Source organism: Bos javanicus, chromosome 5, assembly GCF_032452875.1.
Source record: "Bos javanicus breed banteng chromosome 5, ARS-OSU_banteng_1.0, whole genome shotgun sequence".
NCBI lineage: Eukaryota > Metazoa > Chordata > Mammalia > Artiodactyla > Bovidae > Bos > Bos javanicus.
The window spans coordinates 109,825,612-109,848,286 of record NC_083872.1 but is presented as its reverse complement, the minus strand read 5'-3'; the positions used below and the strand labels follow the sequence as shown (position 1 = coordinate 109,848,286).

General features: G+C 54.0%; 1 protein-coding gene across 1 annotated transcript; it reads right to left on the bottom strand.

Annotated features, from left to right (window-relative positions):
- Positions 1-4,083: 4,083 nt before the first annotated feature.
- On the bottom strand, positions 4,084-22,667 carry TUBA8 (tubulin alpha 8). Its single transcript, XM_061418439.1, has 5 exons — positions 22,486-22,667; positions 12,178-12,400; positions 10,557-10,705; positions 8,425-9,105; positions 4,084-4,395 (listed from the first exon to the last, which is right to left on the bottom strand). Exons 1-5 carry the CDS (start codon positions 22,486-22,488, stop codon positions 4,102-4,104), a joined length of 1,350 nt encoding a protein of 449 aa, XP_061274423.1. The 5' UTR covers positions 22,489-22,667; the 3' UTR covers positions 4,084-4,101.
- Between the last annotated feature and the right edge of the window lie 8 nt (positions 22,668-22,675).

Here is a 22,675-nt window from a genome sequence, read left to right as displayed (position 1 = left end):
AAAGAGAACGCTATTTAATGACGAGACTGGATAATCTACAAATACACGACACTCTACAAATATACGTACCTGTTACAAATATGGTGTTGTACCTATCACCTACTGCAACTATACGTACCTGCTATAGTTGGGTAGGTACTCCAACTGTGGTGGAGTACTCCAACTGTGGTGTTGGAGAAGACTCTTGAGAGTCCCTTGGACTGCAAGGAGATCAAACCAGTCCATCCTAAAGGAAATCAGTCCTGAATATTCATTGGAAGTACTGATGCTGAAGCTGAACCTCCAATACTTTGACCACCTGATGTGAAGAGCCGACTTATTAGAAAAGACCCTGATGCTGGGGAAGACTGAAGGCAAAAGGAGAAGAGGGCGGCAGAGGATGAGATGGTTAGATAGCGTCACCAACTCAATGCACATGAATTTGAGCAAACTGGGAGACAGTGAAAGACAGGGAAGCCTGGCATGCTGCCGTCCATGGGGTCACAAAGAGTTGGACACGACTTAGGAAACTTCCTTCTCTGTGCCACTTTGTCTCTGCTAGCTCATTGTAAGGCACTCTGTGAGTCAGAAATTCTGTGCCCCATTTTACAGATAGGTAAACTGAGGCCAGAGGCACTCTTCCCTCTTTCTAAGCCTCCCTCCAGATAGAAGTACTTCTCTATGTAGGCTGCATTCCTGTTCCTGGCTCCAGTCCGGATATAAGGATCCAAATCAGTTTTTCAGATTCTCCAGGCAAGAATACTGGAGTGGGTTACCATTTCCTCCTCCAGGGGATCTTCCCAATCCAGGGGTCTCTTGCATCTCCTGCACTGGCAGACGGGTTCTTTACCACTAGTCCCACCTGGGAAGCCCTATATGCAAAGTTCAGTTCAGTTCAGTCGCTCAATCGTGTCTGACTCTTTGTGACCCCATGGACTGCAGCACGCCAGGCTTCCCTGTCCATCACCAACTCCTAGAGCTTGCTCAAACTCATGTCCATCGTGTCAGTGATGCCATCCAACCATCTCATCCTCTGTTGTCCCCTTCTCTTCCTGCCTTCAATCCTTCCCAGCAGCAGGGTCTTGTGCAGAGTAATTTATTAATTCATAAAGACTCTGACACCACCATCATGGGTAAGTAAAGGATCTCACAGGTGAGGAAATTGGCCCAGAGAGGTGAAGTGACCTACTTGAGGTCCCACAGCACCTTTCTGCAGGGTAATTGATCAATTGATTCTCAACAGGCCATTTCCCCTGCCAGGCCTGCGGGGGTTAACAGGGCCTGAGCACAGCAGGAGGGAGGGTCTCTCGGAGAATGAGGGGTGGGAGTGGGCCGCCCGCCCCCTCCAGGACCCTGACTCCACCTCGGTGGGCAGCTTGAGCCCCTGCCAGCCTCTTGTTGACTCAGCCAGCCTCTCTCCTGCCAAGGCCTGCTGACCAGAGCTCCCACGGGGAGGGTCAGGCTGCATTCTTCTTGGGCTAGAGCCTGAGTGGCGGGGGGGTGGCTGGCATCTCCTGGTGGAGGCTGTGTGCTGGTCTGTGGGTGCTGGGCCAGATGCTGGGGTGAGGCCGGAGTATGGACCAGCCCGAGAACCAGCTCCTTGAGTGTGTGTGCGGTTTAGCGTCACCGTGCCTGAGCGGGGTGACCTCAGCAAGCCACTGCCACCATCCCGTGTGCATCCCTGCCCCAGTTTCCCTGTCCACCGAATGGATGCAACGACGATAAGCCTGGCCAGCCTACCACACGGCTACTGGGAGGGTCAAAGAAACAAACGAGTCTGGCCGGAGTGAACACCCTTTGCGGCTCAAGGACCTGGGCATGTTGGCTGGCCAGCCGGCCGGGCATTCTTGAGGTGGAGTGCACGAACAGGAAGCGATGCAGGGCAGCTCTCAGCTGGGGCATGTCTGCCTGACATCCGTGTCTCCTCCCCAGCCCCGACAGAATGACAGTCACAGGAGTGACCCCTCCTCCCAAGCGCACAGCCCTTCAGAGTGTACCAAGTTCTTCCATCCCTTCCCTCAGGTCCCCACCCTCCTGCCTCAGGGCCTTTGCACTGCTGTGCCTTCTGCCTGGAACACTCTTCCCAGATGAGTGAAAGGCTGCCTCCCTCTCAGCTGCAATGTCACCTCTGCAGGAGTCAATCAAACACTCATTTAAATTAACTTCTCCCTGACCCACTTGGGCTTCCCAGGTGGCACTCAGTTCAGTTCAGTTCAGTCGCTCAGTCGTGTCCGACTCTTTGTGACCCCATGGACTGCAGCTCTCCAGGCCTCCCAGTCCATCACCAACTCCTGGAGTTTACCCAAACTCAAGTCCATTGAGTTGGTGATGCCATCCAGCCATCTCATTCTCTGTCGCCCCCTTCTCCTCCTGTCCTCAATCTTTCCCAGCATCAGGGTCTTTTCAAATGACCAGGTGGCACTAGTGGTAAAGAACACGCCTGCCAATGCAGGAGACATGGGTTCCAGCCCTGGGTCGGGAAGATCCCTCGGGGAAGGAAATGGCAACCCACTCCAGTATTCTTGCCTGGAAAATCCCCTGGGCAGAGAAGACTGGCGGGCTACAGTCCACAGGGTCGCAAAGAGTTAAACACGACTGAAGCGACTTAGCACGTACCGACCCCTCACCCCACCAGCACCCTCCCTTCCCCTCTGTCTTTCACAACCCCCCTAAATGCTGGCCTTGGGGGTCTCTTTCTCTTTCCCTGATTAGGTCACAGTCACACACATGAGGTTCATCTGAAACTCATGGGTAGGTCCCTCCCCTCCATCAGTAGAAAACGCCCCTTCCTGAGATGGGCCATAGCTCCTGACCTGGGTCTCTGCAGCCCCCCAGGAACTGACGCGGGATGACCTCAGGCAAGGGGGTCTGGACGCAAGCAGACCTGGCCTCCTCAGCCCACGGCCTCCGTCACAGAGGAGCACCGCCACGGTGGTCTCTCTGAAACAGTCCTCGACGAGTGGGGAGCCTGATCTTCCTTTCTTTGGGAGGTTTCATTCTATTTTTCTTGGGGCTTCCAAGGGATACAGAATAGAGACAAGCAAGGAAAGTGCGCAGTCGCTGAGCTGTACGTTTCATGCATTGGGGCCTGCTGTGGGCCCGACCCTGGGGGTCTCATCACGGGTTTAATCAGGGCGGCTTATGATTTTCCCCCCAATCCTACTGGAGCTGCCAACTTTAAAAGGGAAAGACGCATTAACTTGTCCTCTCTTTTGTAATAAGTGGACTTTGCTTCTCCCCACCCTTCATCTCACAAGGCAGCTATTGGAACAGGACACGAATCCCAAGGGTGGAGACGGGGCGGAGCGACAAGAGAAGACGGTGGTCGCACCTCCGGCTCTGCTCTCCCACCTCCAGCACATACACTCTCTGCACCTCAGTGTCTTCATGCATAAAACAAGAGGAGGAGCCCTTGAGACTGCTGGGGGTGAGAGATAAGGGATGTGTGCACAGGAGACATTCTGCATAAAGCCTTCCAAATGCTGCTCAGTTAGAGGAAACTGACCTCCTCACCTCCTCTCTAGGAGTGGCCCAAATGGCCCCTGACCTGGCGTCACATCCTCCCCTCGATCCTCTGGGTGCCCTGGCCTCTCTCCTGCTCTTCACACATCCTACCGGTGTCCTCTGACCCCAGAACCTCAGTGTGGCTACGGGCTGCACCTGGGTCTCCACGAGGTCATTTCTGACTCCCCACCCAAACTGCACAGTTCGGTCATAGCACCGAACTGCCTGCAGTGACCCCGCTGCTGTTCTGTGTGTTACAGGGGCAGAAACGCACTCCTGCTTCTCCTCAAGCCCTGACCACAGAGCCACTCTTTTTCCAGAGCCCTCCCAAAGCCCAGGTCTCAACTGCCTGCTTCCCAGCCAGGAGGCTGTGTCTGCGGTGGGGCCAGCAGCATCTAGAATCTTAAATCCTGCCTCGGCCTCCCACCCTGACCCAGAGACAGTGACTCTGGTCTCCTCTGAGGACACAAAGCCGCCATCCCCTCATGAGGGTCTGGCAGAGCTCAGCGTCTGTGTGGGCTCGTCACCCACGGGCCCTGGTGTCAGGATCCAGGCTGGGTTAACGTGCTTGGAGGGGTAGCAGGAATAAAGAGACACAGGCAGGAGGAACATCTGTATTTAAAATTCCTCCCCTTCATTCTCTTCTTCAAATGAATCAGTCCCCACTTCCTCATAATCCTTCTCCAGGGCAGCCAGGTCCTCCCGGGCCTCGGAAAACTCGCCTTCTTCCATCCCCTCGCCGACGTACCAGTGCACGAAGGCGCGCTTGGCGTACATGAGGTCGAACTTGTGGTCCAGGCGGGCCCAGGCCTCGGCGATGGCCGTGGTGTTGCTCAGCATGCACACGGCCCGCTGCACCTTGGCCAGGTCTCCTCCGGGGACCACCGTGGGGGGCTGGTAGTTGATGCCCACCTGGGAACAGAGGACCGAAACGCGGTGGTCAGCGGATAACTCAAGCTGGGGCACCCTGGTCATGTAGTGGGGAGGGTACGGGGCAGCAGGCCTGGATGTGATGAGACAGGATCACATCCCCTCTCTGCCCCCACATCACATCACATGTGAAGGTGGGGGGCAGGCAGGTAGAAGTGCATGTGGAAGAGAAAGCAGAAGTAAGGGGACTGGGTGGGGAAATTCGAGGCGGGGGAAGAGCTGACAGAAATGCTCCTAGTGAGAAGGTAACAGGCAGGAAGGCCAGGGGTCTCCAAACAGAGGAAATAGCCTGCAAGTGTCAGACATTTTCGGAGGAGGCAATGGCACCCCACTCCAGTACTCTTGCCTGGAAAATCCCATGGACAGAGGAGCCTGGTGGGCTGCAGTCCATGGGGTCGAGAAGAGTCGGATACGACTGAGCGACTTCACTTTCACTTTTCATTTTCATGGATTGGAGAAGGAAATGGCAACCCACTCCAGTGTTCTTGCCTGGAGAATCCCAGGGACGGGGAGCCTGGTGGGCTGCCATCTATGGGGTCGCATAGAGTCGGACACGACTGAAGCGACTTAGCAGCAGCAGCAGCAGCAGCAGCAGTCAGACATTTTTCTCTCTCAAGCGGCAGGAGGAAACAAACTAGCGATATTTTTTCCCTCTCTATACAAATTTAAAAGGAGGTTTCTCTTAAAATACTGTGTTGCCATAATGACACCTGGTTTCGCCTGAAGTTAACTATTCTGAAACCTAGAGATAACCAATGCCTTTTTCTCATGGAAATGTTTGTCTTAAGCTATGCTAATGTGCTATACATTTACCCCAGACTCTGTCTTCAAGTCGTTCCGCCTCTTGGCTCAGAACCTACTTGACAAACCAGTATGTTATACTCAGATATTGTTCCCCTAATCTATGTAAATGAAACTATTTGTATGGTGGTCTGCCCTTCTTCAAGATTCAAGTTAATCATTTTATGGCCCAGGACAAACCATTTGGTGCCAAGATTATCCCAAAATGCATCTTATGGGTGAGGGGCCTGGTGGCATTCTGAATTTTAAGACATTCGTTTCTTTCATTAACAGACTGCTAGTGACTATATAACATCCAGCTGAAGACTAGCAGGGGGTACTCTTTCTGCTCCCTTCTGATGCCTATGTCAGAAGCTTTCTCTATCTCCCTTATACTTTAGTAAAACTTTATTACACAAAAGCTCTGAGTGATCAAGCCTCGTCTCTGGCCCCGGATTGAATTCTTCTCCTCCGGGGGCCAAGAATCCCGGCGTCTTTGCGCGATTCAACAACGACCTTCCACTAGGAGACATAAGCAGACAAGTGAGGGTCCGGAATGGGGTCAGGCAGGGGATGTGCGCAGTGCCCGGAGATGGAAGTTATTGTGAATTCACTCCTTCCAGGGGAATTTCAGGTTTTCTCTTAGTTATGCTGTCAATAGATTTAGGGCAATTTCTCTGCCAAGGGTGAATTTTGCGTGCGTGAGTGCATGCTCAGTCCTGTCCAACTCTTTGTGATACCACGGACTGTAGCCTGGCAGGCTCCTCTGTCCATGGGATTCTCCAGGCAAGAATATTAGAGTGGGTAGCCATTTCCTCCTCCAGGGGATCTCCCTAACCCAGATATCGAATCTGGGTCTCCTGCATTGGTAGGCGGATTCTTTATCACTGAGCCCCTTGGGAAGCCCCACCAAGGGTGAAGGGTGGTGTTTAAAAGATCACAGAGACATCCTCAAGCAATAAATAAGGAGGTGCAAAAGCTTCTGGGGATGGCGTCTGCATCTACCAGGCCCTCTGCCTCTGGGGTGTGAGGCTTCTTGAAGGAAAAGCATGGAAATCGAAGATCTCCCTGGTGGTCCAGGGGTGAAGAATCCACCTGCCAATGCAGAGGATACGGGAAGACTCCACATGCCTCGGGGCAACCGACCCGGTGCACCACAACTGCTGAGGCTGCGCTACAGGCCCCATGCTCTGCAGCAGGAGAAGGCACTGCAATGAGAAGCCCAAGCACCACAACTGGAGAGCAGCCCTGGGCCCTCCAAGCTGGTCTGGCCCAGCTGAAGGGGGGCTACCATCCTGGAAATCTCCCTTCTCCCACACACACTCCAAACCAAGAACTCTGGGGACCTGGGAGGGGCCTCAGGTGACCACTGTGACGACACCCACGGGACACTGAGAACCGGGAGCTGCTCCCCAAATGCCTCTCCTGCCTAGGCCACTGGATCTGCACTGCCAATCTCTTAAACTCACAGCTTTAAAATACAAGTCCTCTTGAGAGGCAGAGGTGGGAGTGGCACCAGGCTACAGAGCCAAGGCGGGTGACCCAGAATGGTCTACTGTTCCTCTTAGACGAAAGCGGCATGGTGGGGGTGGAAGTGACGCTGAGACGGGGGCAGAGGATCAAAGTGAGGGGGGAAGGCAGTGCCACATCGCGTGCCCGCTGGACCAGCCAGCTGTGCTCCCTCTTCAACAGCAGCAGCCCTGGACCCCTGTCAGTGGGGACAGACACCCTGGGGAGTGTGCCACCGCGTGAACTCCAACACCGTCCACCCCCATGGCGTGTGCTTTTCTGAGAAGCAGCCAAAGGTTCCAGCACTGCCTTATCCTTCTGATCATAACCCCGAACTTCAGCTAGAAGCGGAGGGCCGAGGGGACTTTCCTGGTCCAGTGGTTACGACTTCGCCTTCCAATGCAGGGGGTGCCAGTTCGCCTCTTGGTTGGGGAGCTAAGATCACACATGGCTCGTGGTCAAAAAACCAGAAATGTAAAACGGAAGCAGTATTGTGACAAATTCAATAAAGACGTTAAAAAATAAATAAAAGGATGAGAGTATGGGGGCATCGCTTTTTTGTTAATTTCTCGACCACCCTTTTTTTGCCTATTTATTTTACTACCAGCTTGTTTTGCTGTTTCTGTTTGAAAGAGAAAATAACAACTCGGGGTAAGATCGTGAATGTTTTCACAAGAGTGACCAGAACTGCCACGTTAGGACAGGTGCAGTGCAGAGGAGAGGGTTCCGGCCGAGGGTGGGAGCAGAGCCATGCGGAGGCCACTCGCCCATCAGCGGCTCAGCCAAGAGCCTGGCACGTGGTGCCTCGTTTGCGAAAGTCCCACCAGGGAAAACTGAGACGATGAGCTCATCTCTGTCTCCAGCAACTGGCACAGCCTCCCCTGGTGTTCGGTAAACCCCTGAATTATTAAAGGCCTGCCGGAGGGGACTAGCTAACATGAACAGTGGCAGTTGCTCTGATGGTGAACTCTGATGAGAGACCCTGGGCGGAGGCAGTTGCCTGTCCAGCCAGGGCAACTCAGAGGGGCAGCTCCCAAGAGCATCCTTGGTCCTGAGAACTGGGGTCTTCTATCCCCCCAGTGACCCACAGAACGCAGACCTACAACCGGCTCCCAGCTCACTCCTGCTTAGTGGAAACGTCAGGGCTTCATAATGTAAGCGAATCACAGCCATATAATAACCATAAAATTTCTTATCCTTACTCTAAATTGATGAAAACATACAAGGTGAACAATTTTTCAAAACAAACTGGGGAGAAGGACACATGCTTTGTTAGAGGAGGGAACTGCACCCATTCTCTGGCAACTTGAATAATCCGGTCACTGCATTCTCTGATCTGGGGTCAGATCAGGGCCACCCCCACCCGCTCGGCCCGGTTAGCCCACTTGCACACACTGGCCTCAGTTCTCTCCTGCCAGACCTCTGAGATGCTTGCAGACCATCCTGTGGGAGCGGTGGGCCCTCCCCCTTTGCAATACTGCCCCTCCCCTCTTCCAGTAACCGCCCCCCTCCCAGGCTCTCCAGGCCTAAAACAAGCGCCTGAACGAATGAATGAATGAATGAAATTAGCATTACACTGGCCTACGCCCCTCTCCCCGTGTTGTCCCAAAGCTCCCTGGAACGCGTGTCAGCCCAGGACCCCAGTCTCCACCCGTTCCTCCCCATCCTTGGTTTCCCTCTGCTTCTCTAGCTGTCTGTCTCCATCGTGTCCCCTGCTCTCACCTTGAAGCCCGTGGGACACCAGTCCACAAACTGGATAGTCCTCTTGGTCTTGATGGCGGCAATGGCGACGTTCACGTCCTTGGGCACCACGTCCCCCCGGTAGAGCATGCAGCAGGCCATGTACTTGCCGTGGCGAGGGTCGCACTTCACCATCTGGCTGTTGGGCTCAAAGCAGGAGCTGGTGATCTCGGCCACGGACAGCTGCTCGTGGTAGGCCTTCTCGGCTGAGATGATGGGCGCGTAGGTGACCAGTGGGAAGTGGATGCGGGGATAGGGCACCAGGTTGGTCTGGAACTCGGTCAGGTCCACGTTGAGGGCGCCGTCAAAGCGCAGGGAGGCCGTGATGGAGGACACGATCTGGCTGATGAGCCGGTTGAGGTTGGTGTACGTGGGCCGCTCGATGTCCAGGTTGCGCCGGCAGATGTCGTAGATGGCTTCGTTGTCCACCATGAAGGCGCAGTCCGAGTGCTCCAGGGTCGTGTGCGTGGTCAGGATGGAGTTGTAAGGCTCCACCACGGCCGTGGAGACCTGGGGGGCCGGGTAGATGGCAAACTCCAGCTTGGACTTCTTGCCGTAGTCCAGGGAAAGCCGCTCCATGAGCAGAGACGTGAAGCCCGAGCCGGTGCCGCCCCCGAAGCTGTGGAAGATGAGGAAGCCCTGCAGGCCCGAGCAGGCATCTGTCTGGGAGAGGAGGACATGGACAAAGCTCTGAGGACACCCTTGCGTGGGCACTGGCAGACGGCCTTCGCTGTCCGCCTGCTCCATCCCACAACATTTTCAAGTGGGTGAAATCAAACCGTCCTTGAGGAAGTCAGAAAACACAGGAGCTGCAGCGCTCTTGGGAGGAACGGCTGAAATACGGGGCAGCAAACACGCTCTCGCCTCCAGGTCCACGAAGCTTCCAGCCCAGTGGCCTGTTTGCACCAGGAATGAGGTTCCGAAACCATGGTGGTTAAGGACTTTGCCCCGTGTGGACCCCAGCTCCTTGCCCCTTTCCCTGGCACTGTCCTTTGATTCTGTGGAAACTGCAGGCTTATACAGCCCAGCCCAACCATGCAAGGTGGCTCAGGGTACCAATTTCAGAGGGATAAATGGGTCAGAGACCCTGAGATTTAACATCACCTTTGCCATTTCCCAGCTGTAAATATTCGAGCAAGTTACTGAACCCTCCAGACTCACGTTTCTTCTTAAAGTGCGGACAATAAACACATTCCTCTCATAAATAAGGTTACTGTAATCGTTCAGTGAGAAGTCCTACTGTGATCAGCAAGGACAGTGAGCTCTCACTAGAACTAAGAGAGTTCGCAAGTCATGGAACTTCCCCGCTGGACGTGATCTATGACTGTGTTCAGTTGGATGTTCTGAACTTTGGGGATCGCAAATGACTTTGGGACTGATGACCCCCATGAACTCTGCTCTAAACAGGAAAGGTGAACACGCGAAAACTCGGCACCCTTAGCTCCCAAGTCAAGAGCCCCTGATCAAGCTTGCCTCTCCACTGTACAGATTAGGAACGAGGCTCAAGTAGACAAGTGACTCCCTGAGCTTCCCAGTCAAACCAACCCAGCTCAGATCTTGACTCAGCCACTTTCTAGCTGGGGGACCCAGACCAAGTCACTGAATCACTCAGGCTCTCTATTTCCCCAACTGTAAAGTCCAGGCACAAGATCGCCTTTGTATGGTTGTTTAGGGGATTAAACAAAGGAACGTATGTGACATTTGTAATAGCATCTGTAAAGTGCTGAAATAGATCAACAGTCTTCCTCTTCTCCTCCAAGTTAAATGCCTTGTTAAGTGAAATAAATTCACCTTTTCAACCTGCTCAAAATAAAACAAAAAAATGCTTTGAAACCTGTTGCTGCCATCCAGCAAAGAGTTCCACCTTCCTCACCCCTGGGATTTCTCCCCACCACCACCGCAGAGCATCCATACGTGCTACCAGGCACCAGCCTGGAGGGCAGCCCACATGGCCCAGGAGGAGGAAGGGGCGCCAACCCAGCACATGCCTCTTACGGAACACAAGCAGAAATTCCCAAGTCTCAGGTGTTTATCCTGCAGCCAGGGGCCACGTCCTCCCGCCGGCCTGTCAACCTTGGCGGGCTCTCCAGCTCCCCGCCCTTGCACACACGTACCAGCTTGCGGATGCGGTCCAGCACCAGGTCGATGCTCTCCTTGCCCACCGTGTAGTGGCCCCGGGCATAGTTGTTAGCTGCGTCCTCTTTTCCCGTGATCAGCTGCTCCGGATGGAAGAGGTGGCGGTACGTTCCGGCCCGAACCTCATCTACGGAGAGAGGGCGACCATCAGTCTTACCCCTGGTTCCCAGAGGAGACACCCCCCTCCCACGAGAACACACGATACCCCTATCTACTAAATTCCACTGAGGTGGAATAGATAACCCCAGAATACATTTGCGAGGCTAAGGGAATTCCAGGGTAACACAGGCTCCAATAGAGCAGTAGCCTGGGACTCAAGCAGCAGTGAGAAACCAGCTGCTCTGCTGGCAGGACCTTAGGGAGCCTTGGGTTTGTTTACAAAGCTGGGCAGATACTAAGTCTGACTGCCCGGGCCCCCAAGGCTTCCCTCCAGTTTTTCCTTCATGCTGCAAAATTTACCCCAGAATATAACCACCTTCACTTGCCTCCAGATGCTTCAGGGACACAGGGAAAGATTCAGAATGACCTGCTCCCAGGCTTCCCTGGGATTGTCCCAGCCCTAACTTCCATCTCCAGAGGCAACAATACACATCAGGCATTAGAGATATTTCAGAACAACTTGGAAGCAAAGCTGTGTTCCAGGTTCCAGAAGAGCCAGAGCCCAAGAGTGGTTCCAGTGGCATGGGGGCTCTGCTCACCTCTTAGGCCCACCAAAGTGGACACCCAGCGGACCAGGGTGCCTTAGGCCCCACCGCCATCCCCTCTCCTCTACAGCACCCCTCTGCTCCTCCAGGGAAAGCACCCATCTGTGCAGCGGCCCAGGAAGGTCATCTATCCTTTCTATATTGGTACAAGTGTCCAAAAGGTGGAGGGCCTGGTGTCTGTGGCCCCAGAAACAGTGCTCAGGCCCTAAAGGCAGTGCCCAGACACCCCTGGGGACTCATCCGTCTTTGCTGGTGAGCAGGCTTTGAAGCTGAGGAAATGCTGATGAACAGTGTGGACTGAACCAGGGGCGCTGTGGGCTTGGCGGCAGGGAGAACAAGAATCCTGCCTTGACACAAGTCAGTACTCCTGTTTCCCTAAGATCCAGACGAGGTTCACTCTAACCTCCATCAACCTCGGGCTGTAAGAGAAAGTGCCTGCTGCTATTTTGCCTCATGTGTGAGAGGCTGCAAAGTTACACCAGGCCCACCAGGACGGACTGCAATCAGTGCAGAATTGGAAACATACACTTCGGGAAACTGACTATGTGAGGGCTTCTTATAATTTCTGAAATTACTGGTATTTTTGATTCTTAGTATTTAGTGAACAATCTTGGCAATTTTGGTCTGCCTAAGCAGTTTTGGGGGGAGAGCACCAGGCTGGAGCTTTAATGGAGGAGCAGAGACCTCTGATCCCCACTTGAGACCCCGAGACTGGGGAGGGCTCCAGGAACCAAGAGTCACATAGGGTGAGGGTGGGGGTCTGGAGGGTCACCCTTCCATGGGGAGGTCAGCCTCCCAAGCCTCCCCAGACACCACGGTGGACCACAGCACCATGGTGGACCACGGCCTCTGCAGCCTGGTGCTGCTCCTGGGCAGGACCCTGGCCCACACTCACCCACCACTGTGGGCTCCAGGTCGACCATGACGGCCCGGGGCACGTGCTTCCCATTGCCGGTCTCGCTGAAGAACGTGGTGAAGGAGTCATCGTCATGGATCTTGCTGGCCTGCGCACCAAAGGTGCCATCGGCCTGGATGCCATGCTCCAGGCAGAAGAGCTCCCAGCAGGCATTGCCGATCTGGACCCCAGCCTGGCCCACGTGGACGGATATGCATTCCCGCTGCAGGCAGAGAGCAGGCCAGTCAGAGCCCCAGCCGGCCTCTGCCCAGGCCCCCAGGCCCAGCCTCTGAGGGCGTGTCCCTCCCTAGCACTTGGCAGGCAGGACACCCTGCCCCTGCCCAGCAGGTGGGCTCTGGGCCCCATGGCATGTGGATCAAGACTCAGTTCCAAGGAAGAACCCCAGCTCCATGGTTTGCTGTGAGGGTGGCTTTCCACGGTTAATCCTTTGTGTCAAGAAAAGGAAAGAGAGGGCCAGCCGCACAGATGAAACAGATGAAATTCCCAACCACAGGTGGACTCCTGCACCGGTGAAGCCGGTCCAAGAAGAACCAGTGAGAACAGCAGAATCCATCCTCGAATCCACCGCTGTGCCTGGTGCACTGATCATGTTCCTCCCTCAGCCAGAGTCTCCCAGACGCTATCTCTCACACACACACGCACACATGCACACGCACACACTTCACATCTCCCCATCACCGAGCAGAGAAACACTCACGGGAAGACTGTGTCTTGGAGTCTGTATCATGGGTGTCATTACTGTTTCATATACAAATGTAGGAATAAGAAAGGGTCAGTACAGGAGCTTCCCTGTGGCTCCCAGCAGTTAAGACTCTGCCCTCCCAATGCAGGGGGCCTGGATTCAATCCCTTGTCAGGGAATTAGATCCCACATGTTGCAACTCACAGCTGGTACAGCCAAATAAATAAATATTTAAAATAAACATTTATTTTTTAAAAAACAGGATCAGCACATCAGCAGAGAAGGGCTGGGAGGGGACAGGCAAGCTAAGTCTTGTCTGTGGCCACCACAACCTATTCCCTCACCCATCAGGCCAAGAGCCAAATAAAGCTGACCTTCAGAGGGTCCTTCTCCGTGTTGTGGTGTGAAGCCACAATTACATGATTGGTTCTGGTACTAACAGCTTAGGATGGGGAGGGGTGCGTGTGTCTCAATGTGTGAAATGATAAATGTGTGGGTGTATGTTTGTAAGAGTGTGATTGTGAGTGTGTTCGAGAGTGGCAGTGTGTATGTGTGTGCAGACCTGAGTGTGTGTGAGTGTGTTATGGTTCTGCTGGGACGGTGTGCCCATCACCCCCGACGCCCCTCCAGGGAAGCTCTGGCCTCACAAGGAGCCTCTGTGCCTGGGACAGAGCTGGGCCGGGAACCATGTGCCTGGTGTGTGGCCTTCTATTCTTATCCATGACCCGAGCTGGCATTTTCCAGCTCCAGGGAAACCAAGCGTGGTGTACAGCCTCCAGAGACCAGGGCTGGGCAAGGGGTGTGGGACTCCTGGGACCCTGAGGCTCTCCCGGTGTGGGTGTGGGGTGGTCAGAGGCATCAGGACCCAGTGCCCTAACGCTGCTGTGCAATGTGCACGCCGGTCTCTGTGCTGTTTGGCCTCCGGGTGTCACAGAGGCCTGGCCAGGAATACAACCGGCCATGTTTCCGTGAGCCTGTTGGACAGGAAAGGGCTTTGCTCACGAATCTTGCCTCTCAAGTTACGAGCTGTGCTGTGTGGGCTGGGCTGAGGTACATAACCTCCCTGCGTGTGAAAGGCACAAGTCACCACGATCACTTCTGCTATGGTCAGCCTTGTCTTCAGCATCATCATCATGCATTTTCATCCCTGTAGCCTTACTCTCCCCCTGGAAGATGCACCCATGGGAAGCCGGAGACCTCAGGCTGCCCCTCCTCCTACAATGAAAGGGCTTCGTCCTAGGGCTCGATTCAGGCCTGAGGAAGCAGGATCCTTCCCCAAGGACCCCCGAATCCAGCAGCTACCACAGCTGTGGTCCACAGCTACTGGACCACACTTTCACAGGAAGCCATGGCCTCCTCGGGGGTGGGGCATGTGAGCGAGGGGACCTGGAGAGGCCTGAAAGGAGCTGGTCCCACATGCTGTCCTGTGGCTCCACCCCCAACCATCTCCAGGCGCCCCCCTCCCCTTCCTGGGTGCTCTGGGACTTTCTGGAAGGACGCGGGGGTATTTCAGGAAGATCAAAGGTGAGAGGAGAAGACAGAAGGATCTGAAGTCCTGAAGACCACCAACGTGGGGACGCAGATGTTCACACATCGCTTTAACCTCATGCGAGTCAATACGCCACTCTCTATAGCAGAAATCAGCCTCACACATGGGCACACAACATTCAGGAGGAGGGAGCTGGTTTCCTTGTCAAACTAATTCACAAGAGTAACTGGAGGCATGAGATAGACTCAGAAATAACTGATGGGCCCATAGATGCCTCCAGGGCGGCCTCTGAGCGCCAGTCTCCACCAGCAGAAAGCAGGACTCCCTGGGATGGGGGGGTCCAGGTCTGGGGCAAGGAACACACAAGACGATCCCCTGTGAGGACCTTCTGTATCACCATGGGGAGCCCAAGAGCACAGACCCAGAAAGGGCTCAGAAACCACAAGAGGCTCCCTAGGCCAAAGGTGAAACAACCCGAGGGTCAGAAAGAGGAACAGCAGTAGTCAACGGAAATGGGATGGACACGCAAAAATCCACAAGCCCTTCATGTTGTTAAGAAAAAAAGCCCACAGGAGAGAAACGCATCTACCTATCCAAACAGCCCTGTTGATGAGGGAGAGCATTTCTTTTAACAGAAGACAGTGAGCTAGTCAGGGTGGAAGGAATAATACACTAAGAAATATTGCATACAATAGTTTCTAATTATATAGTTGATTTGGACAAGGACTGAAGGGGAACTAGATGTTCACAGAGTGCCAAAGAATCACTGTTACTTACAGGTCACAAGGGGAAGTTAACTTCAATGGTTACCGGCCTCTGACCCTGGGATGGATTGTAACCTCTGACCCTGGGATGGATCGTAACCCCACGGCAGCAAGAAAACCGATAATGCAGTAGGACACGCACACCTCCCAGGAAAGCTTCTTGTCAGCCTTAACAATACTGTATATTAACACATACATACGGAACATAGAAAAATGGTACAGAGGAACCTGTTTGCAGGGCAGGAATAGAGACCCAGATGTAGAGAATGGACGTGTAGACACAAAGGGGGATGGGAGGATGGGGCAAATTGAGAGAGCAGCGTTGACACATACACCCTGCCGCGTGTAAAACAGGCAGCAACGGAAAGCTGTCGTACAACCCAGGGCGCTCAGCTAAGGGCCCTGTGATGACCTAGAGGCTGGAACGGGGGACGGGCTGGGAGGGAGGCTCAGGAAGGAGGGGACATATGTGCACATGTAGCTGATTCACTTTGCTGTACAGCAGAAACTAACACAACACGGTAAAGCAATTACATTCCAATAAAAAAATAAAATTTGTTAAAACTTAAATACTCAGCCTTAATGTATTAAGCCCTTTATAAGTAGCTCCCACTTTATAGAAAACACAGGGATCCAGGGATAAGAGACACTACGAGCATGAATCCACAAGCTGGTAAGTTCCGCAGGGCAACTGACCCGATCTTCTCAACTCATGAAAATCAAAGGTGAGGGAGGAACAGACCCACATCAAGGGGAACTTAAGAAACATAACATACACACAGCGTGTGTGAATGTTAACTCAATTCTGGTTTGAACAAATCAAAATATTTGAGGGGATAAATAGAGAAACGGATTGATTTTGTTAAGCATGATAATGAAAGTGTAGTTAAGTATCGAAAAGTTCTTATTTTTAGGGTCACTTCTGAAGCATTTAGGGTAAAATGTCATGACATCTACATTTGACTTGACTTCAACAAGCACAGCAGATAAACATGGCAGAAAAATAGCAATGATTAAATCTGGACGACGGGTATGCAGGCGACACGCTGCCATGCTTCTCTGAAGGGTTGACAGCTCTCATGCTGACAACCCAACATTAAAGACAGGAGACAGCGAGGTCCAGGTGAGGCCCGATCGACAAGGGCCATCGACAAGGGTGCGTTGACATAGCAACCCATCGACAAGGGCCAGGCCTGTCCTGTCCCTTTCCACTTCGCCATTCATTCAGCTGGCAATTACCAAGAGCCCAGTTTGTCAGGCAAACAAAGGCTGTAAAGTTACACATGGGAGACTTCCTTGGCGGCCCAGTGGTTAGGACTCAGGTGCTGTCACTGCTGGGGACAAGGGTCCAATTACCGGTTGGGCAACTAAGATCCCGCAAACCACACAGCACAGCCAAAATAAATAAATAAAAAAAATAAAGTTACACAAGGAAATCACTAGTGAAATGAAGTTAGGCGAGGCCCCCAGTGCTAACATCTGTGCCCCGTTTGCACCTGCCCTGAGGGGACAAGGATCCCACCCGCTTCTCCAGCGACTCTTACTTGTCACCACCTCCCATTCCTGCCTGGAGGTTCTACACAGAAAAGTCAGGAGCATGTCCAGTGCTAACAGCCTTGGGGGCGGCTCTCATGCCCAAGACAGGTAACCGGGGAGTTTTGTGAGCTCAGAGCCTTCAGAAGCTCGAGCCAGGCCAGCCTCACAGGTCATCTAATACCATTCCCACCCCTTGTTTTACAGATGAAGAGGCTGAGGCTCAGACAGGTAAAGGACAGACTGGGGATTTCGCAGCTCTGTAAGGAAAGAGCCTGGGCTGAAATCCAGACCTTCTGACCTCTGCAGAGTCCTCTCCTGGACACCACCCTGGACCCTTGCCTCGTTCTCACTCTTGAGCCCCCAGGGCCCAGGGGCCACACCCCCACACCATCATCAGCCCCCCATGCCCTCATCAGCCCCCCACGCCTACATTGGTCCCCCATGCCCACAGCGGTCCACAATGCCCACGGCAGCCCCCACGCTCACTGCAGCCCAAGCCTGACAGCTGGAGCCCAGGAAAGCTTGTACAACAACACTCCAGACCAGAAAAAGCTCCACTGCAGAGAGAACAGAAGAGAACGGCTTGGTGTGGGCGCCTCAGAAAATAGGCCACCCTTCCTGGAAGAACCTAGCCTGTGCTCAGGGCCTGGTGTTGGGGGGTTGGGGAGAGGCTGGTGTGTGCTGAGGAGGGTGCTGGTGTGTGCTGGGGGGGATGGGGGCTGGTGTGTGTTGAGGCGTGGGGGCAGGCCTAGTGTGTACTGAAGGAGAGGGGGGTGGAGAGAGGTGGGGCAGGGCTGGTGTGCACTGAGAGGGAGAGGGGTGTGCTGACCCAGCAGACGGTATTTACATCAAGTGTTTGCTCCAAACTCATGGTTGGTTCAGATTCCCTCTCTGGCCGGCAGAGCTCAAGCTTTCTTTCTCACACTGTTCGTCCCTCAGTTCTATCCTGACTCTGGGCTCGTAGAGCTGACTCCAGCTCTCTGCTCTTGGGACCCTGTGAGAGGAATGGGGTCCCCTCTCGGCCCAGCAACCCAGGGGGTGAAGGTGAGGGAGATGGAGGGTCTTAACACAGGAGATCCCTTCCCCAAGCAAAGTATGACACCCCTACCCAGACCTAGTGTTGGGTAACGACAGAAGTGACCTGCTCTATCCGCTCCTGCAGCAGATCTACAGCCAAGTGCACAAGAGGGCGTCGAGAGGGGCTGGGCCAACTCCTGCTCACCCTTCAGCATGCTCACTCATCGCCCTCTCCTGTTGGAGGTCTGGAAGCCCCCACACCAGCATGGACCACCTCCCCTTCAGCACTGTATCGCATGCTCCTAGCTAACGGTTCGCTGTTCAACTTTCCTGGTGGACAGCAAGGAGCCCCTGTTTTCTTGCCAGATTCCCAGCATCGAGTACAGGGCTTGAATGCAGCAGGTGCTCAATAAATTCAGGGGTGATTGGAATGAAAACCCTGCTTAACAAGGAGCGGGTGGCCAGGGCCTGCAAGGCAGTGGACGCTAAAGGAAGCAAAAACAGCTTCTGGCTTGGTTTCCTGGGGGGAGGACTATTTGCAGGCTGCGTGGAAAATTCAGACAGGCTGGTAGGATCTGGGGCATTTCAGCTGGATTTGGAGCAGGAGAATCTAGGGCAGCTCCCACAGACTGCTTAGGCTGTCCGAAGTCTAGGCTGGTGGAGGCCGTGTGCCCATGACCATCCTCCATGGAGAGGGTGCCCAGCTCTGCAGAACAGTAGGAAAAATGTGCTCCAGACTTGACAGTGCTGGTCTAACTCCACGGCCAGAAATCTCTCCTGGTGTCAACCTTATATGATTTCTATTTTAATATTAATTGTTTCCTTTTCATTTGTTCTCAGAGAACTCAGACACGTTAATTGCAGTCCTCTGCAGAAGGAGGCTCTGGAGCTTTAAAAATGGTTTTGAAGTATCACAAGCCAGCAAAACGGGCATATTATCTTGGAAGGGAACTGACAGGCCAGCAGTGAGGGCCAGTGAAAACCCGGGACCAGGCCACATACCCCGACCACCTGTGTGTCAACCCACACGGTTGCCCTCAGGAAGCTTACTCCTAGGCCCACGTACTTCCAGCTGTCAGGCTGGGATGATGAATCATGCCAGGATCCAGGTCAGAGACAACGGGTGAAAAGCAGAGCCAGGGTTCCCGAGGGATGATTAAAGCAAGAACAACATGATTCCTGGGAGGCTGAGTTATCTCTTCTCAAAATCCTTCAATTAGATCATATTTGGACTCAGAGAACAGATAGCAAGCTGGCGACAGCAGGAACAGAGTCGACCTCAGTTAACATCAGGTGAGGACTCAGATGGCCGGCGTCGCAGCCGGGCAGCAACATGGTACCACAGGCGGCCTGGGGAGCGGCCGGGCCGGTCACAGACTCCCAGACTCTTTAGACACTATGAGGCCAAAGGCCCTTGAGCTTCAGCCGACACTCAGGTCAGGCACAGGAGAGAGCAAGCAAGCTTTAATCAGCCACACGTGGTGCCCACTGTCCTCCCAGTATCTTCCACACGCAGCTCATCACAGAGAAATTCTAACAGGAAGACGCCAAAGGGGGACGTTGGCCTCAAAGACCACGGAGAGCACTGTGGGTCCCTGGTGGCCAAAGGCAAAAGCAGTGTCCACCCCATCCCAGAGCGCCACATCCTCCCACCCACCCCATCACTAGCCCTGTACGTGCCAGCTCTTTCCTTCTCAAAACCTATTTTAACTTCCCCTCTTCCTTTCAAGGTCACTGAGACATCCCTCAGAGAGGACAGAGCGTCACCCCTGGGCTCTGCGTGGGCCCAACCGAAGCCTGGGTGCTTCCTATGGACACACTGCCGACATGCCTAGGGACCTCAGGGGACCCGTACTTAGTGATGGGAAGGGAGAACAGTGCAGTGGCCGCAGCCCCCGCAGATGCCGAGCTGGAAGACACGCCTGGACTCTGCAGCGCTCAGCCACAACACCTGCACAGGGGAGCCCGCAGAGGCCTGCGGACGCAGAAGCAGTGTCCATCTCACCCCGAACACTCTGCCCTCTAGCCTCTCAGCTCTGCAGGAAGACAGGCTCTTTGTTGCCATCTGATGTCAGTTTCCCCCCAGAATGCACAGGCATGCTGCTAACCCAGGAGGAGAGCAGTGAGCAGGCTGTGCCCTCATCCCCTGTGAGCCACAGACACTTTCTCTGAGGCCTGGAGTCACTGACACCGAGACAGGTGTCACAGCTTGGCTCCCAGGAGAACTGCTTGCCAGACGGACCCTGGGAGCAGACTGGGATGCTCAGTTACAGGGTTAGTTATAAAATCCTCACTTAGAACCTAAGAAATGCCGAGCCCATCCTCAACATGGGCAGCCTTCCCAGCCCTCCAGAGGGGAGTCCAGACACTGTGGAAGGAAAGTCCTTCTGCATGGGTGGGACTTTGGGGCCGGGTGTGCCCCAAAGTCATCCTAGGGTTTTAGGAACAAGTCAAGGGGTTTTTAAAAAGAGATCCTGAAACTGGGTCATTTGTAGTGATGTGGATGAACCTAGAGTCTGTCATAGAGTGAAGTCAGTCAGAAAAACAAATATCATATATTAATGCATACATATGGAATCTAGAAAAATGGTACAGATGAACCTATTTGCAGGGCAAGGATAGAGATGCAGACATAGAGGACAGACCTGTGGGCATGGGGGTGGAGGGAGGATGGGACAAACTGAGAGTGGAGTACTGACATACGTACACCGCCATATGCAAAACAGACAGCTAGCGGGAAGCTGTGTGCAGCACAGGGAGCTCAGCTCAGCGATGACCTAGAGGGTGGGATGGAAGACGATGGGGGCGGGGAGGCTCAAGAAGGGGGAGATGCATGTATGCATATAGCTGATTCATGTTGTTGTACAGCAGAAACTAACACAACATTGACAAGCAATTACACTCCAAAAAAAGGAAATAAAGAGGTTCTGTAAGTGTGAAATAGTCAACCAAAAAAATGTCTTCCCATCAAGACAGTGCTGCCCGTGTATATAAATGCTCCAAATAGAACCTGTTACATAAAATTCAGTGTTTCAAAACAAAGAGTCTCTTTCCAAAACGTTCAGCCATAGATTTTCAGTTAAATATCTTTCAGATTCTGTAGCACATTTAAAACAAGGTTTTTACTTTACATTTTTTTATTTACTAGATATTTTCAGAAACCTGCCTATTGAGTGCACGTTGATGTCTGTTTAGAGAGCTGGATTTGGGTCCTGGGATCCCCTCACTGCAGCTTTTAGGTGAGAATTGGAACACGTAAGAGGCAGCACTCCGAAAATTACACAGCACTAGCTATGTGCTGGATATTATAGATATTAAATATCAGATCTTGAGTGAGCTGCCTGGGACGTGGTTCAGAATAATGGGGGAGGGGGGTGGCAGTGGAGTGAATGAAGTAAGACTCATCATTAAGTAGATAATTGTTGAAACTGGTTGAGGCATACACAGGGGTTCATTATAATGCTCTCATTTTGTATATGCTTGGATTTCTCTGCAATGAAAAGGTTAAAATAGTAAAGCTAGGTGGAGCTTTGAAAATTTGAACCATAACCCCTCTTCATTTTGGAGATGAGAAAAACTACTTCAGAGAGATTAAGTGACTTGAAGTCACATAGCTAGCTGCAAAGCCAGGAGCCCCAAACTCCAGAAACCCCTGGCTCTGGGCTCCCTCTATGACCCCTGGCCTCAGGCAGGGGTGGACTCCTCTGGCCACTGTCCCAGTATTCCCTAGGAGCCTGCTCTGGGGAGCAGGCCTGGAGCTCGGATGGGCAGAGCTGGGGCCAGAGCCAGGGGCCCTGGGCACTTTCCAGAATGAGGAGGAGGGAGGTTCTCACCTGTCCTGCTGGCCACTGACACTGGAGGAGGAGTGCCAGGACAGCCTGACCTTGGCCTGCCAGTCAAGCTGACGCCGCCCCCTCCCCCAGTCAATCTTGCCACCCTCCCTGAGCCCCAGACAGCGGGGCCTCCAGTCCACGAGATTTCTGGGTTCTTTGTGTTTTGAGGCATCAGGGTGAAGTGGACTGGCAGCAAATTTTACCCACCCCAGGACTCAGGGGACAAGGGGAGGGCCTTGGGCTGGTGGGACCGCTCCAGCAAGTGAGATCCCAGTCCCAGAGGAGAGGGAGACAGACAGATGGTGTGGGCACCGCAGCCAGGGTAGGAAAGGAAAGAAGTGGTCTGAAACCCTGTGTGCCAAAGTCCTCTGGCTTTGACCCGCTTGAAAAACTGGGGAGCTGGAAGCAAGTGCCAGGGCCTGGGAAGCTGAGCTGTAGGTGGAAGTGTCCCAGACCCAAGCCAGATGGCCCCGGGGTGGGAAAGAAGGAAGCCCCCAGCGTGGGGCTCTGTCACACTTGGTTGGTGGGACCTGACCCAGTGCCTGGCCCAGCCCCCACCCCCAAGTCGGGAATCCCGGACTGCCTGCCCAACCCCACCCCGCCGGCCCGTCTCCCCCACCGGGCCCCTGAGTTGCCTCACGGTGATGTCTCCGAACCTAATCTCCCCTGGTCCCCTTCTCCTCACCTGCGTGCACAAATCTCCCTTTAGGCGCAACTCGCCCCAGACTCTACTTTCTCTCTAGGAAAAGGCCACTGGCACCAGGTTGGTGTTCCCCCCCCCTCGCCCCCGCGCGAGGGTATGAACCCCTCGACCTTGAACTGACACCCCTAGAAGACTTCGAGCTCCGCGGACCCAAAGCGCTAGCTGTCAGCCGCGGAGGAGAGCGGCTCTGGGGTGGGCGCCCCCACTCTCTTCCCTCCCCATCCCCGGCCCAGCGTCCCCCGCGCCCCGGCCCCGCAGGCTCACCATCGTGGCCGCTCCAGTAGCCCGTTCGCTCCCGCCTGGGCCTGCCCACCCCAACTGCTCCAGATACAGCCGCCTCCGCTGTTGTGACACCGGGAGGGAGGGTGCCGGGGACAGGCATACTGGGCCAGCAGCTGCCCCGCAGCATCACAGAGCCGGGAGGGAGGGACCGGACAGGTCACAATCGCTCCGC

Excerpts from the sequence above, each read along its gene's own strand:
- TUBA8 (XM_061418439.1), bottom strand. Across the intron at positions 9,106-10,556 it reads TGGACCGCATCCGCAAGCTG|ACAGATGCCTGCTCGGGCCT; the intron begins GTACGTGTGTGC and ends CTCCTCTCCCAG. Across the intron at positions 4,396-8,424 it reads GGTGTCCCACGGGCTTCAAG|GTGGGCATCAACTACCAGCC; the intron begins GTGAGAGCAGGG and ends CTCTGTTCCCAG.